The 19500-nt window shown below is 33.8% G+C and overlaps 2 protein-coding genes across 3 annotated transcripts; both read left to right on the top strand.

Annotated features, from left to right (window-relative positions):
• Window positions 1-158: 158 nt before the first annotated feature.
• Window positions 159-4477, top strand: LOC130802374 (50S ribosomal protein L24, chloroplastic). Its single transcript, XM_057666353.1, has 4 exons — window positions 159-414; window positions 1956-1997; window positions 2883-3113; window positions 4124-4477. The coding sequence occupies exons 1-4, from the start codon at window positions 313-315 to the stop codon at window positions 4328-4330; spliced, it is 582 nt and encodes a 193-aa protein (XP_057522336.1). The 5' UTR covers window positions 159-312; the 3' UTR covers window positions 4331-4477.
• A 4132-nt stretch (window positions 4478-8609) lies between these two features.
• Window positions 8610-19357, top strand: LOC130802373 (syntaxin-61). 2 transcript variants are annotated; one of them, XM_057666351.1, is made up of 8 exons: window positions 8610-8775; window positions 8922-9002; window positions 9177-9290; window positions 12416-12529; window positions 14983-15161; window positions 18288-18378; window positions 18741-18806; window positions 18908-19355. In XM_057666351.1, exons 2-8 carry the CDS (start codon window positions 8949-8951, stop codon window positions 19016-19018), a joined length of 729 nt encoding a protein of 242 aa, XP_057522334.1. In that variant the 5' UTR covers window positions 8610-8775; window positions 8922-8948; the 3' UTR covers window positions 19019-19355. The 2 variants fall into 2 exon arrangements, with proteins under 2 accessions (XP_057522334.1, XP_057522335.1); XM_057666352.1 differs by lacking the exon at window positions 8610-8775 and having other exon boundaries at window positions 8984-9002; window positions 12412-12529; window positions 18908-19357.
• Window positions 19358-19500: the final 143 nt, after the last annotated feature.

Below are 19500 nucleotides of genomic sequence, written 5' to 3'. Positions count from 1 at the left end.
ATATTCTAGGAATAGATTCGATTTTTATCAATTGCAATTGATTTTTACTAAGATTAATTTTAACTAATTTTTCACTTATTATAACTGATTTTTTTAATAATTTCTATTAAATTTTACTGATTGTAATTAATTTGACAAATTTTATTTTAGAGATCCAACTCGTATAGAAGGCAATTTGGATCGGACCCATCAAAATTGCCAAGTAGTGAAGAAGTCTATCCACAACATCATCATCAACATTCTTCATTATATCAACCAACAACACAGGCACAGGAGGGAGAAGATAACCTCTCATACCAAAGCTGAGCAAAAATGGCAGCTATGGCTTCTCTTCAAAGTTCCTTCACTTCTCTTTCTCTTTCCTCCAACTCATTCCTTGGCCAACCTGTCTTTCCTTCTTCATCCGTGCTTCAGGTACCTCTAAATTTCTACTCAATTTAATCATTCAATTTAATTTGTGATAAAGATAATAATACCTATATGCCAAATGAAAATTTCTTCTACACATAAGTTTTTCAGTGTAATATCTAAATTACATTACAAATTTGAAGGATTTAAAATTTCATATCAATATATGTATTTTTCTTATTTTGTGTATTTTTGAGTTAATTTTTTATAATAATAATAATAAATAATTTTTGAAATTTCTATTATTTTGTGTAGTCATTCGTAATTTATATTATTTACTGCTTTATGTTTGCTTAAAATTAAAATTATGATTGTTTTTAGTGATATTAACTTCAATGAAATTGGGTATTGAACGTTAATCTCTTTTTTAATAATGTGCCAATCTAGAATTGCCGAAGTGGATTATAGGAAATTTTCAGTTTGCTGGATTTGTATAATGATTTACCTGTGGATATGTATAACAGTATAAGGGTTGCGAATTGTTACTCTATGTATCAGAAATGTGGATGAAATTTGATGAATTTGAGAAAGTTATGCTCCCCAAGTTTCATTTATACTTGGTTATGCTAATTTAAATTAAGTTTTGAAGTTAAAATTCATTCAAATAATGTTTTACATCATTGGTAAACCATTGTCAAATCTCAATTTTTGCCACAATTGTGTGATCAATGCTTCATGGCAGCTTCTGATTGTAACCCCTATTTTTCCAATCTTGATAATATTTGAGTTCCTTTAGAATCCTTAGCCATCAGTTCAGAATTAGTAGTCACATATAGAAAGGAGTAGTACTTTGGGATGTATGAAAAAACTTGTCACAGTTACTTGATGATTTAGTATTGGATTTACTAACACCAAATATATTAAGACTGTAAAATCGTGTGATTTTCTTTGATATTGAGGGTTGCAGCATAATATGATAACTATTTAAAATCGATGAATACTTTAAAATTAGATTTGTTTAGACTTTTTCGAGACTGAATATATTGATACTATGAGATGAATTGCGTGTACTTGTTCGTTAAGTGCTAAATGAAGTATGGAAACTTCTGAAATTGCTTTGTCCCCTTTTGTTGGTGTATTCTTTGTCAGTATGCTACTTTGGATGTGTCACTTAGTGCTTGCACTTGCCAGTCCCAGTGTGAAGCTCGACTATTTCATCAAAACGTTATATGTTTGTAATCCAAGCTAGACATTTGACGTCAAATGACGGTTTGTAATATCTTAGTTTTGTGATTCCTATAGGGCTTAAATATACATTTGATATTGAATTGAAAAACTGGTACATGTTTTCGGAGGAAGGAGTAGATGCGTTCATCTTCATATCACATTAGCAAATGGAGTATTAGTGATGCTACTTGAGAAAAGTTTATGTTTTTAATACTTGTTACATTCCTTCTACCTCTCCTGAAACTTCCTTTGAGTGGAATATGATGAAAACACAATTCGATTCGTTTTCTCTCGCTTTTACATTATGTGATGAACTATACTTAATGTATCATGTGTAAAATTTATACTAATTTTGAATTACTTGGCTATATCACTTACAGGTCAAAACAGCTGATTGTTCACCATGTCTTATTTTCATGAGGGTTGGTATTTCAAAATTTTTGTTATTTGTTTCATGTTTTTTTTTTGTTTATTTGCAGTACATTATTTTTGGTCACTGACAACATGCTAAAACGACTCACAAATGCTCTGATGCTCAGTGCTTAGATCAACTTTTTTTTTTTGTGTGAAGTGATGAAATGGAACAAGGCAATAATAATACCAAAAAGTTATATAATAGAGTAATCAACTTTGGCCAATTTCTCTTCTCCTTACAACAATTCAACAACAATATTTAATAAAAATAAGATCATTCCTGTCAAAATAAGTAACTGCAAATATGCGGAATCAGTAAAAATAAGTTTAGTTCATTAGTAAAGTTCAATTCAGCAAAAATAAGGTGATGAGAAAGAGCCTTAGTAACGTTGATGTGATTGTTAGGAAATTCAGTATACCAAATAAATGTGTATTCTTCTAGATGGAATCATCTTTTAGGAAGTAATTTTGTTCTATGGATGTCATATTCTGATCCACTTAAGTTGTATACCTGAGCAGAAATTGAAAAGGGATTCAGGCATATATAAGAGGACAATAAAACTTTTTCCGGGAAAATGTCATTGATTCGTGGGGGTGACAATTCGGTTGTCGAGCACAACCGCCATGACATTTGTGGTCTCGACCCATATCAATAATCATTTTGTTTCGGTGGCTGGGTGTCTTAAGGGTATGCTTCCGTACATCCAACCCCCCAAACCTCGCCGTGTCAGGAGCCACTTGGTGGCATTGAGATAATGAAATGTTGTGTTGTCTGAATTGGTATAGACCGGAACCATTGTTTGCATGGTGATCTTGGCCACCGTATGATTTGTACATATTGAGGAAGTACTGAAAAACTGTCCTTTTGGAATTATTTATTTTCCGTCATGCAGCTCAAGCGCTGGGAGCGGAAGGATTGTAAACCCAACAGTCTTCCAGTGCTCCATAAAATGCACGTAAAGCTTGGAGATACAGTGAAAGTAATATCTGGAGGAGAAAAAGGCAAGATTGGGGAGATCAGTAAGATCTATAAACACAATAGCACGGTGATCATCAAGGATATCAACTTAAAGACGAAGCATGTCAAGAGCAAAGAACAGGGTGAACAAGGTCAGATAATTAAGGTATGTTGATTCATTGTTTAGGCATATTGCTGTTTACTTTGCAAGAAATAAAACTTGCTGCTATTCTCAAATGATCATTATGTTCTTGTTTTAGGCATAGGCATGAGTGTCAAAAATTTGTCGGCCAAAACGACAGCATTGTAAAATAATATCCATATTTCTTGTTCTTAATTCTCATGTGAATTTTGGGATTTGTGGGGTGTGGAATACATTTATACTCTAACCTATTAGCCAATTGGTATACAATAGATGTCAGCTTAAAAATGGTAAAACTACTTGCAGCTTAAATAGAAACTACCGACTTTTTTATATAGACTTACAGGTTGAGATGGTAGAAAGTCGAAACGAATGTAGAAGAAGAATCCATGTGGACGACAACTGGAAATGATCTTTTGGTTCACGTAGTGGACTCCAATCTTTAGGGATTAAGGCTTTGGCATTGTTGTTGTGTATCATTAGTTAATAATTGACTACAATAACAAAAACATTCCATTACCGCAATGCCATTAAGTGGCTCCCACCTAGGGTGGAGTTTGGGGTGGTCTGCTGTACGCAACCTTACCCTTATTAGTGATAACACTAACAAAGAGGTTGTTGATGTGGACGACAATTGGAAATGATCTATTGGTTCACGTAGTAGACCCCAATCTTTTGGATTAAGACTTTGGCATTGTTATTGTTGTTGTTGTTGTTGTTGTGTATCATCTGTTAATAATTAACTACAACAACTCATTACCTCTATGCCATCAACTAGCTTCCACCTAGGGTGGGGTTTGGGAGAGTCGGGTTCACGCAATCTTATCTTTATTAGTGATAACATTAACAAAAATGTTGTTTTTGATTGATTTGGTAGCAAATATCATGTGCAACTTCACATAAATAAGAAGTGCATAAATTAATGAGTCATTTTACTATAATCCATTATAATCTAAAACCAAAGAACTATATGTTTTTGGCCCCCATCAAATAAGGGACACCTATTAATGATTGACTCAACTCTTAAATTCCAGATCGAGGGACCTATCCACAGCTCAAACGTCATGTTATATTCAAAAGAAAAAGAAGTGGCAAGCCGGGTGGGTCACAAAATTCTCGAGGATGGAAGAAAAGTACGTTACCTTATAAAAACCGGAGAGATAATTGACACTCTAGAGAAGTGGAAGGAAATCCGAGACAAGAAGGAATCAGAGACAGCTATTGCGGCTCCGGCTTCCTAGAAAGCTCTTGTTGACTGAATCATTTGAAATGTATCAAATCGTCTGTTTTTGTTCGCAGAACTGAGAAATGTTAGGATTAGCCGGAGAATAGCAATGTCGCATCCTTTTTATATAGTATAAAGCGTCTGGTTGATTATTTGAGTTGTATTTTCTCTCCCTGTGTGGCCAAATGAGTTTGGTAAAGTTTTCTCCTAGGCGAATTTATTTGCAAAAGGGTATGTTTTTGAAGTTTTTGTCATTACACGTTTATCGTTTCGGTTCAAATTGCAGAAGACTTCTGAAGAAAGGCGAATGCATACGTTGCATCATGTATGAATGGCATGTATAGCCAAGTTTTTTGTTTGGATTACATGGTAAGCCGAGGAAAGAGGAGGGCTATGTAAGATTCGATCCTAGGACCTTGGTTGGGAAAAACATCATTTACTTCAACCGAGACAAAATTCGATTTGTCAAGTTCAATGTTCAGTTTGTGACAAATATATCACAAATTATGCAATCCAATTAGATTATTTCCTTAATTATGAGGCATGAACAAAGGGACATGGAACATAAAACAAACAAAATTCAGATTATGATACAACAAAACAAGAACATGATATTTAACAAATAGAATTCCAGCATTTCCAACAATCTAATGTGGTTGATGCTGTAACAACCCGACTTATCGTTGATTGAGTAAAGAGGGTCATCACGGGGTTTACTTCCCAAGAACCTCGAATTTCAATCCCAAAACTTGCGCAAAGAGTCTTTAGTTCTAAATCATAACTAAATCAGCTAATTCTCAATCCAAACATCTATCTAATACATAAAGTAATCCTAAAATTCTATAAAAGTCCAATTATAACCAGTACAGTCTAAACTAATATATATATATATATATACATATATATATATATATATACATATATATATATATATATATACATATATATATATATACATATATATATATACATATACATATATATATATATACATATACATATATATATATACATATACATATATATATACATATATATATATATATATATATATATATATATATATATATATATATATATATATATATATATATATTACCAAAGCTTAGTACAAAACTCTAACGTGCTCAGCTCATTATAACGTCCTTGGAAACTCTAATCAACTTCGCTAATCCACCATTCTCGACTGGTTTGGATCTGTAAACAAACTAAAAAAAATTGGAAACAATAGAAGGTCAGATTAAACTGAATGAGAAGTAACAATACAAAACAACAAAACACAGTAAATCATATCATAGGTTTAAAAGCAACATCAGTTCCCTAGATCTATGTGCGCACAGGGAGTATAGTTGAGAGGAACATCCATAGCTCTAAGGCTATGTCACTCTCGGGTGAAGCTAGTCAATATCTCAATGACAATTCGCTTCAAACAGGGAGCAGGGAACAATGTTTCCCAACTCCGTCAATGACCAGCTCGCAAGCCTGATCTATTAACCATATCATAATATCAGCATAAGCATTCACAACAACATTTGTCTCAAAAATTTCCAATCTCAAAAGAGCTTTAGTAAAAAGTTTATTTTCAAGAATTTAGTCTGATCAGACTCTTTAAGGGATTGCTACTACTCACAAAAAGAACACTTCAAGAAGCTAAGTCTAGTACTCCGCGATCACTAGAAGGGCTTCTCGATAATGTCGCCTCCTGAGAAAACAAATATAGCATCACAACAAAGCATACGATACTACAACTAGGTTCATATAGCTCATTGCATCTCATCCTAAGAATGCATCTTAGTTCCATCTTCTATTCTAATATTTCTCATTTCAGAGATTGTGCAAGATCTAACTCCAACCCTCAATATCATCAAAATATATAACCTTGCCTTAGTCTAGCTTATATTCTTGTAAAGATTATACGTCTCCACAATTCCCTTTGTATTCCAATTCAAACACTTCCATGTTCATCTAGACTCAAAACCAAGAAACTAAATAAGATTAACAAACCATCCAAAAGAAGGACTCAGCTAGTTTATCCATTCAGCTAATAGTTTCCACATGAACCCTAGATACTTTCAAGAACAATCAATCAATCAACATTTAACCATTACCATAATTTGAAAAGATTATTCTTTCATCCAAGAACACTGATCTAACCACAACTAAATCCTTCAAATAATCTACTACTAAAATCATAGCCCACACTTAAATTCTCATCATCACATAACTCACTAATAACACATTTTCCATGAATTTCCAATTTAATGACTCATCTACTAACTCATACACATTCCAAGATTCAACAACATTTAGGGTTTAACACATGAATGAAATATTATACAAGGGAAAGTATATGAATAAGAGTATAATTATTAAGGAAAAACAAGGAAAAAAATCAAGAAGGACTACCTTCTGTTTGCAGCAGCAAGAAACGAAAAATTCTGGTTCAAAGCTTTATTTTCGGCTTGGATTTGATGTTCAATCAACAGGACCAAAACTCACTGATTCCTTCCCCAAATCGGCAGAATTCAAGGTCAAGGAAGGGAAATTTTCAGATGAGTCTATACTCATTGTGGTTCGAATTCAGAAGGAAATGAGTAAGAAAGATCAATTAGCCATAATTTACACAAAACAATCAAGAATGTAGAAGTATAGATAATCTACTTTTAAAATCACGAAGGGAAGAATAAGGACTTACTGATTTCGCATGCAGGTCCTTCGAAGATCATAGGGAAGAAGAACAGTCATGCCCTCGCAGCCATTGACGTTTTCTTCGTAGAATTTAGAGAATTAAAGGTTTGAAGATTCAAAGAGGAATGTTATGAAGGGAAGGAGATCGACTATTAGTTGAAGAATTTCAGTGTAAATTCGTCATTTTCTGTAACACCCCGGCCCCTCGGACCGCTGGTGACTACTCATGGAGATTGTAGATTGGCCCCACAAACCAACACAAGTCTTTCCAGCGCACTTTGACCTCACTCGTGCGCACCCGGGAACACTTCCCAGGAGGTCACCCATCCTAAGATTGCTCCCCACCAAGCACGCTTAACTGTGGAGTTCTTAGCAAATGGGCTCCCTAGAAAAGAAGATGCATCTTGTTGGTATGAGTAGTCTATCAATCCTTTTTCAAGTTAAATCTAGGGTATTACATTTTCAAAGGGTATGGCGGCGAGAGAGAAGGAGGAAGGTGATCTTGCTGGTTTTTTTGGTTCATACGAAAGGGAAGGGAGGAGAAAATGGTTGCCTGATTTCTCTTGAGTTCCTCGCGTGAGAGAAAGAAAAAAGGGTTTGGGTTTTTTTTTTTAAAAAAAAAAGAAAAGGAAAAGAAGAGAAATTAAATTGAGAATATTTTATGTCATGTGTATTTAAGATCATTCTCGCACTAATAATTCTTTAAAATATTAATTTCTTAAATATTACAGATGCTCAATATCCAACAAGACCAATAATCTCAGATAGGTAGCCACATATAATCAACAAATCTTTCTTGAATATTTATGAGCTTTATGGAGAACATTAAACATAGGTCTTATGAAACTATAAACATTACTACATAATTAATTTTTTAAGATAGCTTTATATAATATATTATTTATTTTAACAAAAATTGATATAAAAATACATTAAATAGTCAAGAACCCTTAAAAATAAAAATTCTAATGAGACCCATTTACTACATTTTTTAATTGGCTTAGTGAATTTTTGTATTGAATTATCACTTATTTAAACACTAAGTGATCCCCGATCATTTTCTAATTAGGTAAAGGACACTCTCAATATCCCGCATAAGGTAGGGTCTGGGTGGAATGTTTTTTTCCTTGAAAGATGCGGACAAACAATACCTATTTCCTTCAAGGAGGGAGTAAAGAGAATACGCGCAGTTAATAAACCCCAACTGATACTTATGCTCAGTAGAATTCAAACCCCTAACCTTATGCTCTATCTATTGAGCCACAAGCGCTTTTGGTACTTTAAGGTTCTAAATTGTCACTTTAAATCATTAAATGTATATTAGGCTAGCCTAATGAGAACATCCAATTTGAGAATAAGCTACTCCTGTGAGAGACCGTCTCCGGGTAAAACGACCTCAAACAAGAAGTTTATATTCTCATAATATGCATGATATGAGTTATTTAATCCCTTATATCTCTCGGTGAAACTATCTCATACAACAATTTGTATTTGAGAATTTATACTTTTCAAATTGGATAGAACTTTACGAGTTTGATATTTAGGATAATAATTTTTTCACAACCCTAATTGTGGGTGCTTTATTAAAGTCACAAGTCACTCTCACCAAATAACCCCCATATTCATTCATATTCGGTTTTCTACCATACCATTTTACTCTCACCAAATGACCCACTTTGATTCTGGTAAGTAGAAACTGGAAACTCATCAAATCGATCAGGCCATCTTCTCTTCCTCGAAGTTCTACGCGCGCATCTTCCTCCAATTTCTCAGGTTCCTTTTTCTCACTTTCTTCTCAATTTCATCTCCAATTCATCTTTACATGATTCAATTCTGCTAAAATTTCGTTTTCCTTCCTTATGTTTTTAAGTAATTGTTAACTTTTTTATTTTTAATTGTTCGATTTTTCAATTGTTCAGCTTTCCGATTACAACGAATTATCAATCATGTCCTCCGCCCAAGATCCATTTTACATTGTAAAGGAAGAGATCCAGGAATCTGTGAGTTTTGTTAATTTTACTTTGTGATCATAGTATATTATTATTATTTGCACTATTTCTATCTGATTAACCGTGGGTAAATTACTACTTTGAGGATTATAATGTGGGTATTTTGATTTTTTGTGTTAAATGAATTGGTTGACTCATGGAAGGATTTTTGTTGTGCTCTGTTAGATTGATAATTTATTATCAAGTTTTCATCAATGGGAGCGTGCGGCTTATGGTACTCCCGAGCAACTACGGCTCACTGATGAGCTGCGTGCTGGGTGTGAAAGCATTGAGTGGCAGGTGTTCATTTCAATTCACTTGCCCCCTTTTCTTTACTTGAAATGTTTTTTTTCTTCATGAGTTGGTGGTATGAAGATCATAATTTTGTTGAATTTGGTTTGCTTTGATTTCAGTAATCGAAGTAGGATTAGTTTGTGCCGTAGTTTCTGGGATCTATGTAATGCTAAATGTATGAACATATTTGTCTGATGAATGGTCTTTTTTTAAAAGATGCACTACCTCCTATACCTACTATTTGTCTTATTCAGGATTTAACACCATTCATCAATCACTTTTAATATGTATAACTAAATATATTAAGATTGAATTAGTACAACAACAAACGTGCCTCCAAATGGTACAAATCGTATTTCTGTGATAGGAAGTATTCTGAGTTAGCAATGTTAGGTGAACAAGGGAACTTCTTCATCCTCAAAATTTTGGCCAAATGGCGACAGATTTTGGGATTTAACTTAGATATTGCATATTGATATGTGTAAGCTTGGGAAATATGGGGAAATCAGGGAACCATTTATTAAAAGTTTTAGCCTTTGTGATGGAAGTGGAACATGAGCATAGTGCAAAAATAAGACCGTATCATCGTATTGCAACCGTATTATAAAGGTTTTTGAGTTTAACGTGTTCGAAATATAGGCCACATTGAGCGCAGAATCATCCATATCGGCCGTGAAATCGTGACCAAAACCATATTTTGGCACTATGCTTGGGAGTAGGGATGTGATACAAGGGTTTATTTCTTTTCATATTGATAGCTTAATGCAAAACCAGTGGAGAATCTTTAGATGTATCTAGGTGGGGTTGGGTGGTGAAATATATGCGACCATACCTCGTAATAACCAAAAAAGTTGTTTGCAATTGACCTTAGTAGAAAATATCATCTACAAATCACATAAATAAAAAATGCACATGATTCAGATTAAAATTTCTGATAAATTGTATATGCTAATTTAGTTCCCCTTGGGGCTCGCTTGAATTGAGTGTAAATATTTAAAGGGGTAAAAAAAAGTCAAATTAATGGAATAAAGGTAAATAGAGTTGCAAAGGAAGTAATTGAAATGATTGTGAAAGAGGTGGAGTGAGAATAAACTAAAAATGATGGATGAAAAAGAAGGATTATTTCCCTCATTTGGAGGAAAATATTCCCCCACCCTCCCTTAGGATAAATTTATACCCAAAATAAGAGAACCAATTGCTATTTTATCCATTTTTCATTACTTTCTAACTAATTCTTCCACCTCTCTAACAACGAAATTCCTCTAATCTATCTAACTTTATTTTCATACTTTGACTTTTATTTACCCCTTAAAATATTTACACTCAATCCACGCGGAACTTTGGGAGTAAAATATTTACCCTTGGACCCTAGAGTAAATGTGTCCCATTAGTTGGTTCCCTTTTCTTCATCAATGTCTATTGCCATTTTGTTCTTCCGTAAAGTGTCCCGTTAGTTAGTTCCATTTTCTTCATCAATGTCTATTGCCATTTTGTTCTTCTTCCCTTTTCCATCTTCGCTCAATAGTTTAAAATAAAATCAACTATTTCCATCTTCACTCCAAGTGATCAACAAGTAAATTTAGAGTTGATTTGATTTGATTCCTCCCTTACCACAATCAATTTTTATTTTTCCGCTCATCCCATTCATTAAATCATTTAATGGTTTCGAAAAGGAAAAGAACATCTTTTAATGGCTGTTTAGTGATGTGTCGATTATAATGGCTGGTTGGAAGGGAAAAGATCGATGGTTGTTGTGCATTGGTTTAAATGGTTGTTTAGTTGTAGCCATTGACCAAGTTGGAAGAAGCTGATGAGATCTTTCGTAGTCAGTGTAATTTGTATGGTTATATACAACTTTTTCTTTTGTTTTTATGAGTTTAGTCGTAGATGCTGGAGGATTGAGAGAATGGGAGGAGAGAAAATGTTTACCTTATTAAAAATACCAAACCCGCAAAAAATCTGCTCCTGAACAATTTGTTACTTGAATTTGTTGCCCAATAATAATTTACACTAAAATTATTTCCCTTAAATTACAACCTTGATTCCAGGCAAGGCCTAAATCTTTAGCTCATTGTAACATAACTTATTAAGATGTAATTGAGAAACAAAGCTTAAGATTTGGGGTGCATATATTCTTTTTTTAGTTTTCTTATCTTTGTATTTGTAGATTTGTTAAAACTCTGATTTTGGTTTTTTGTAACTGATTTGTCATTTTTCTTTGATTTATTTTTTTTCAAATGAAGTATTAGTTTCTATGAAAAACAAATTTTTAAGTTGCATACAAGGCCCTCAGCACGTCAAACTGTTAAGAACTTAGCATGTCTTTCTCCAATCACACTTTACCGTATGTTTAAAGTCTGTGTAACCTTCTCTGACAACTAATTGTCAGCTTGTCTCAAGGATATCTTGTCAGACTCTTGCATTGCTTGTTGTCTGATTGTGGTTGATGCTATCTATCGAGAATCCAGTAATGTAAATAATTAATCGTGTGTTTGTACAAGCAAACCTTTATGTACACTGTTCTTGTTCCCCTAAACAGTCATGTCCATGGAATAAAAACTCCCCCGTTACGTTACGTAACGCCCGTTATATAATCTATTTGTAAGCTGCCGCGACGTTAAATCCCGTTATATAACGGTGCACGAAATTTCACGATCAAAATGCCGCGTTAACCATTATATAACGTCTAACACCCCTTATTTTACCGTTATAACGATATTTCACCGTTACTTTGTTTATCTTCCTATTTAAATTTTAGTAATACCCATTAACTTTAATTATTATGATTACTTAAATTATAGTTACTCATGATTATAGTTGATAAACAAAATAATTAACTAATAACTAAGTTAATTAATTACTAAGTTAATTAATTATACACTAAAGAATCTCAAATATTGCATTTATAATAGCTAGTTGCATATTATTGCATAATGATAGTAGTTCAACAACAAAAATGCAATTATAAGTTCAAAACCTCTTTTGTGATTTTTTTTCCAAAAATCACACCGCATCGGCCGCAATTCGCGTTATTTCTCCGTTATAGCCGTTTTCCACGACACCATGACCTTTTCCGCGACCGCGATTTTTTTTCATGTGTCCAGCACTGAAAGTTTACTCTTGATAGGAAGGTTGATGAGTTGGACAGAGCAGTTTCCGTGGCTGCGAAAGATCCTGCGTATTACGGCATTGATGAGGTAGAGCTTGAAAAACGTCGCAGATGGACTAGAACTGCACGTGATCAGGTACTGCTTATTGCATTTGGTTTCTAGCATGAATTGAAGTTGTTTGACTGTGATAACTGGATTAGTTTATTGTAAAATTTGCTGCAGTCAGTCTACCCAGTTTCTTGGATTCTCTGTTTGCTTTGGGTTTTTGTTGTTTTTTGTTTATGTGTTGTTTTAAGAAATTGGGAAGGCATTTTCCTGCTAGGTATCACTGTCTATTGATAAAGTTACATTGCAGTATTTCGTAAGCTTAAAGAGGACTCTGCTACATGACAAATGAAAAGGATGCCAACAAGATCTATTTCGGAGTTGATGAGTAATTATATTAGTATTTATCAGTCTTAATCTTCAAATGTTATTACTTTTGGACCATAGAGATTTATGAAGGATAGCAAAGTAGACTAGAATGGAGTTGGACTGCTTATTTCACATAAAAAAGAAGTTACTCAAATTCTAAATTTCTGGGAACAAAATATTGGCAACCCATGATCATGCTCTTTGGCTCAATGCACTATCATTTCCATGAAGAAGTGTCATGAAAACCTGATTATTTTAATAGTATTTCCTTTCCTTTAGTTTGCCTCAATTTTTATTTATTACTCGAATCAGAGTCACATGATTCGCTCACTTATCTTGCGAATCCCGATTGGATTCGATCGACCCCAACCGGGGTTCGTTTGCGAATCAAATCCCCCTGATTGGCGATCTGAATCGATAAACTCAGCATTCTGGAACTGTGAAGAGATTTTCTTCTACAAAGCAAAAACGAAGCTTACCAATTGAACTGAAATTGTGCCATTAAAGCTCCGTTGCAGAAGAAAGAAATGCAGAATATAGAGGAATGTATTCAAACCAAAACTCAGAAGAAGAATAAAAAAAAGAGAGAGAAAGAAGGAGTAAAGTAATTCAATTTTTCCAAAACACTTTTTTTTTTGAGATGACTTTTTCCAAAGCATTTTATTACTTTACTTTTATTACTGACACAAGTTTCTTTGTATTTATCTCATAGTTTCTCTTTTTTTATCTTTTAAAGTTATTAAATAATTTTATTATACCTTCTCTCCTTTTTACTTTTTCAACCTAATATTTAATTCTAATTCAATACTTATTAAATTGGTTTTTCAATACATTTCTCGATCTTCAATCTATATGGACTTCATCTTTAAAAGCATTGAATTAATACCCCTATTTAATTTTATATTTTAATTGAAATCTTTTTTAGAGTTAATAATATTATTTTTCAACATTTTGATATAATGTTTTTAGATTATGTTTTTAGATATAATATGACTAAAACAAATCATAAACTTAAAAATCGAAAACATTTCAACCTAGCGAACATGATTCTAAAAACTAACGAATCACGAACCCGAACCCATACAATGAATCAAAGCGAACCGCTAATCATGTGACATTGCTCGGACTCCTATGTTCTTACATTTTCTTTCTTGTCCATTCTACTCATTAAAAAGGGATGGGTTTTTTTCCAACTTTTGTCATTACTTTTTGCTATATTAGGTAATAGTCCATTAGTCCCTTTATTTGATTTACCAATGATCTCCTTTACCCCTTAACCTTAAGGATACCTCAACTTGTTTTGCTGGGGTATTTGAGAATAGTTGGTGCGCGCTAGTTGGCCTAGATATCCGAGTTATAAAAAAAGGTCCCCTTCACCTCTTAGTCTCTAGTACCCAAACAAACCCTTTATTGTCCCCTAACCCAAAAAAAACATCCTTAATGCATGGCCTTTTTCTATATCTTACCAAAATTAGAAAGAACAAGGAGTATATTATTGCTTTTTGAATAAATAAGAACTAACGATGCTTCATTTTTGGTAATTGTGTGGAAATTTGAAACATTGAATGAAAGTGATGGGTGCTTCTCAAATCTCAATCTTATGGGACCATAAATTACGGTTTCAATTGAAACTTGACAAAGGAATGCGTAAGTATGTCTCTAGGGAGCTACATTGTCGGAACCATAAATTGTATGAAAGATTGTCAGTCCTAGACCTATAATCTTGTGGTGCAGAGTGTTTTGGTGCTTCAGCAATTGGATAATCCAGGGTGGTCTATTATCACCCAACAATTGAGGAGAAAGGGAGGAGAAAGGTTCATGCATCACTATGAGGAACTTTTGTAATATCGTGATAATGTATTGGGTTGAATAATTCCATGGGAATATCGTTCATAATGTACTGGGTTGAATAATTCCGCAGAAGTTGTAGTAAATATATGTGGTACAAGTTTCCTTATCACAAGTTTTAGATAGTAACAATTTTGGGATGGTTAATAAATGTTCCTTTGTTCAGAATTAGTGTTGTAATTCCATTTTTTGCATAGCTTCCATCAGCAAATTCTACATGTATGTAACGATGTGTTCTATTTTTTTGTCTGCTATTTTGTTTTGTGTCCTTATTAAAGGTTCAAATCATTTTTTGAATTCACCTAAGTCACTGGAATGTTAATTAGGTGGGCAATGTGAAGAAAAAGATAACAATGGGCAAGGAGCTAAGTTATCACGACTCTCACCTTGAATTAATGAGGCTTCCAATGGAGCACCCACATCAGACAGAAAGGTCCAATCAATATGGGCATCACAATGATGACTTCGTATCATCAGAGTCGGATAGACAACAACTTCTATTAAAGTAAGGGCTTCGTTCTTTGAAATTGTTAAATTTCATTCTCTTTTTTTGGCTTAATATTTCAAAGATAAATTTGATATAGACATAAGAAGGGGTCTTGGGGTTGTAAATATTAAAGACAAAATCATTTAAGTTGGTTTGGTCATGTGCAAAGAAGATTGAAAAATGTAGACATGTGAAATGTTGTTTTGAGGAGTTTAGAGTTGAAGAGGTAGACGACTTGAAGAGTTGAGATTTACAGGCTTATATGACAATAGATAAGAATAAAACGAAGGAGGAGAGTGTATGTGCTTGATCATTGGAATGGATTTTCTTAGTTAAGGATTGAATAAAGTGGAATCTCTTAGTGGCAATTTCTCATGTTAAATTGTTTTGTTACATAGAACTGACCACATATTATTGGGACTAAGGCTTTAGCACTTTTGTTGAGTGTGTCTTTTTCTTCTTTACTATGATGTATGACACTTGTTGTCCTGCTTATATGAGTTGGTATTGCTTGGTTAATATTTAATTCAATAGTAAAAAAAATACTGGTAAATTTTTTTTTCTAGTATTCTTTATATCTAATACTTGATATGGATCTGAACTTTGAATTGCTTGCTTCCTTTTTCTAGCGTGGTTGCTCCTCCCCTAGGTAAGGAGGTTATTTACAACATTTTTGTTTGATTATTAGTGAATAAGAACCATTTTACATTTTATATTATGAGCACATAATGTAATCTCTTGTACTTTTGTGCAATTCATAATAATTTGACAAAAGTTAACAATTTCAGCATATTGGTGGATGTGAAACATCTATTGTCTTTGTGAACTTTGGGACTCTACGTAGTAGACTACATTCCACTGATAATTTAGTCACGGCTTTAGAAATGAGCTATCTTGATCAAGATGTTTCATGGAAACAATATATATTTCATTGTTAGGTAAATGACCCGTAATTGCTTTGAATGTGTTGAACAAGTGACATCTTGTTTTGACGTCATTATCGTAGTGCAAAAATGTGGTTTCGATTGCGGTCACAGTGACGGTTGCACACGGTTTTTGTGATCAATGAGTATGGTTTAATGGTGGTCACGACCTATCTTTTGGTCGTGGTGAGCTCAATAATCTATACAATACGTCGTGGAACGAAATTTTAGTATGATTGATGGGATATGCTTTTGGTACTAAAGGGAAAGGAATTATGTTCATTTATAAATAAATTATAGCACTTTCTGTAAAAGTAGCTTTAATATCTAGCAAATATGACATTGATTGTTACTTAGTGAGAAGTGCATCAATGTTGGTTAGGAGTACATTGACAAGAAAAGTTTTATTCTATCTTTTTCTTAAGAAAATTTGCTTTTCATCTCTATCATTTTGCTGAATTATTTACCAATGTGTGCTCCCAAGATGTAAGATGTTTCTTTTTGAGACTGATTTCAGTAGAAGCTTTCCGGGTTCATAAGTTTGTGTCTAGTGATTCAAGAAAATATGAGAGATGTTTATCTTTGAACATGATAGCATGATGTTGAAGAGAAATTGAAATGGTCAATAGAAACTGTAAGTGTTAGTGGGGTATCAAATCGGGTACAACTGGTCTGGTAGAAGGCATTGAAAATTCTGAGTTAGAAGTTCCTTCACGGCTCATGAACTTGATTGCGTTTGACATGTGTGAACATGGATGTGGATTAGGTCGATCAGGGAAGTGAGGCGTACATATGTCACCAAATACTAGTAGTCTCGCCCTTTGGGTATTCTGCTGCGGCATTTTATGTTGCATCATTATTCACTAATATGCTATACTTCATATTAACTGTCCAGTTCATCACTTGTTGGATGCACTCATGCATTCATTTGAAGTCTGAACTTGACATGACACGTACATACTTAGTTGAATGAATTTGCAAATAAACCTTTTCTTGTTATGATTGTGACTATTGACTAGTCTCATTGTTAGTTATGTATGCAATATGATTTGAGTGGACAAGTTGATAGGTATGCAACATTTGATTATCTGGTATTATTAATTTGCTTCGTACATTTAATTTTGTGATGCAAAATATCGGCCACATCGCCGCATCCTGATCGTATTGTAAACCAATTTAGCCAATCTATCTCCGAAACCACTGCTTTGACTGCTAAAGTATTTTACAACTGTTCAACTCAATCGGAATCACAATCACATCTAATGTTTTGCGATGTGGTTAAGATATTAGGAAAGAGTAGTATTCACTTGGCTGTTCAACTCAAAGCAGCAATGTTGACCTTGATGGTGATACATTAGTCTGGTTAAGTAGGAAAAATACCAAACTTTGGTAAACAAATGGATGGGCATTAAAGGAGTTGGAAGTACACCATTTAAAAGGGTTGCTTATGAACATTGATCCAAGACGGATATGTGAAGGATTTCATCCAAATGGATGCTCCTTGAGAAGAAATTTCTATATTGGACTTGGAAGAGAAAGTTAAGGCTGAGTTAAGGATTCTTGGTGAAAGTACCCTTGAGAGCTATGGAATGATCAGATAGGATTGAAGCTAAAAACAAAGCGGGACTTGGACCTAATTTTGCACTTGCTGGATTTGGGTCCAAAAGGGGAATTAGTTAAAATAAGAAACCAAATCAGAACGTAAACCTGAGTGTTAGGTTATTTTTAAACCAACAAGCATATAATCTAAACACAAGTTTCTCTTCTGCACAAAAGCCACCTACACTCAACTTTCAACTTCTATAATGGAGGAAACAATTGTTGATTTACTAACAGGAACTTCAAGGAAAAAGGGAGAAGGAACTTTGGTTTCGTTGTGATTTGAAGCGGAATCTCCAAGTAAAAACCAATGTTCAGGAACTTAGCGTCTTGCTAATTTAGTTTTAAAAATCATGTCCGCAGCGCCCCTACTGAGTGAGGAGTGCACTAAGGAAATGGAAAAAACGATTCAGTCACTCTGGATTAAGCCACTTACATTCCAGCCCCTTTTACCCAGGCGGCATGGCAGCCTTTTTTCTCGAGGGTAGAGGAGAAAGTAGATATGAGATTATAGCTTTGCTTGTACAAAAGGGCATGGTGCGTTATTTTAATTAGCTGGTAATCAAATTGATGGAATCTTTTACTTCTATCAAAACCAATATCAACCTCTGTTTTTATGCAGGCAACAGGACGAAGATCTAGATGAACTGAGTGTCAGTGTCAAGACAATTGGATCACTTGGGCTTAGCATTCATGATGAATTACTTGCTCAGGTTACTATACTTCTAATTTGCTGTAGTTCCTTTTTTGAGTAAACTCCTAGTCACTATGTTACTCGGACTCTTTATTTTGCTTCACGTACCCGTGTCCGATCCTTGATACTCGGGCATTGGTATGGCACTTAGACACTTCATTTATGCGTAAAAGTGAACATTTAGATGTATCCGACCCTTGGACACGTACCAGTATCCAACATCAATACCCAAGTCCAAGTAACATAGCTTCTAGAATGATACGCAATTCATTATTTTTCTATTTTCCTCAACTCAGAACAGCCTCTAAATCCGGTTTTTGACTTTTGAGCATCATGTTCCAAGTTTGTTCCATAACAGTATTGCTTTCTCTACTGTTACAGGAAAAAATAATCGATGACTTGGGTGTCGAAATGGATAGCACTTCAAATCGGCTTGATTTCCTCCAGGTATTCCACGCTAGATGTGTTTCGTTTTCAGTATATATATGGAAACGAAACAAAACATCTCAAATCTTTCGATTCTTACACGTTTGTTTTCCTTTCTCCAGAAAAAGGTCGGGATTGTTATGAAAAAGGCTGGAGCCAAGGGCCAGTTAATGATGATATTATTCTTGGTGGTGCTGTTTATAGTACTCTTTATTCTTGTTTTCTTTACTTAAAGAGTCAAGGTCGAGATATGGGAGATATTTGCGGTCTTATAAGGGATACTGGTTTGAAGATATATTCCGCTTTCTAAATGGTTGTACTAGTAGAGAAAAAGACACTAATGGTTTATTTCAAGTTGTTTTTTTGGCTAAATTCGTGTCTTACTTGCCTTGTAGTTGTAGGCGTTCCTCATTGAACCCCTTGAGAAGTATGTTTAATTAAGGGTTATTACTTATGTTTGTCGATGTTTCTATATTGCTTACATACTATATAATGTAATATTTCCTCTTTTTTTTGTTTGAGAAAATTTTGAACGTGATTTAATAGATATGATGAAGTATATATTTTAAAATATTTCATGTAGAATTTTATTAAATTCGATTTGATGTATAGTTTTCAAAATATACCATTATACAGAATTGGACATTCAAATATGTGTTTTGAAAATTATGAAAAAGCAAATAAAATAAAAGAAAATAAACTAATATATTACCAT

The sequence above is a fragment of the Amaranthus tricolor genome, chromosome 16 (genome assembly GCF_026212465.1).
Source record: "Amaranthus tricolor cultivar Red isolate AtriRed21 chromosome 16, ASM2621246v1, whole genome shotgun sequence".
NCBI classification, from domain to species: Eukaryota; Viridiplantae; Streptophyta; class Magnoliopsida; order Caryophyllales; family Amaranthaceae; genus Amaranthus; species Amaranthus tricolor.
This window is presented reverse-complemented; position numbering and strand designations above follow the sequence as displayed.

Coding starts and splice junctions, on each gene's coding strand:
- LOC130802374 (XM_057666353.1), top strand. CDS start 313: ATGGCAGCTATGGCTTCTCTTCAAAGTTCCTTCACTTCTCTTTCTCTT. Junction 415..1,955: donor CTTCTTCATCCGTGCTTCAG/GTACCTCTAAAT, acceptor TATCACTTACAG/GTCAAAACAGCTGATTGTTC. Junction 3,114..4,123: donor AACAAGGTCAGATAATTAAG/GTATGTTGATTC, acceptor CTTAAATTCCAG/ATCGAGGGACCTATCCACAG.
- LOC130802373 (XM_057666351.1), top strand. CDS start 8,949: ATGTCCTCCGCCCAAGATCCATTTTACATTGTAAAGGAAGAGATCCAG. Junction 9,003..9,176: donor AGGAAGAGATCCAGGAATCT/GTGAGTTTTGTT, acceptor GTGCTCTGTTAG/ATTGATAATTTATTATCAAG. Junction 15,162..18,287: donor AGACAACAACTTCTATTAAA/GTAAGGGCTTCG, acceptor GTTTTTATGCAG/GCAACAGGACGAAGATCTAG.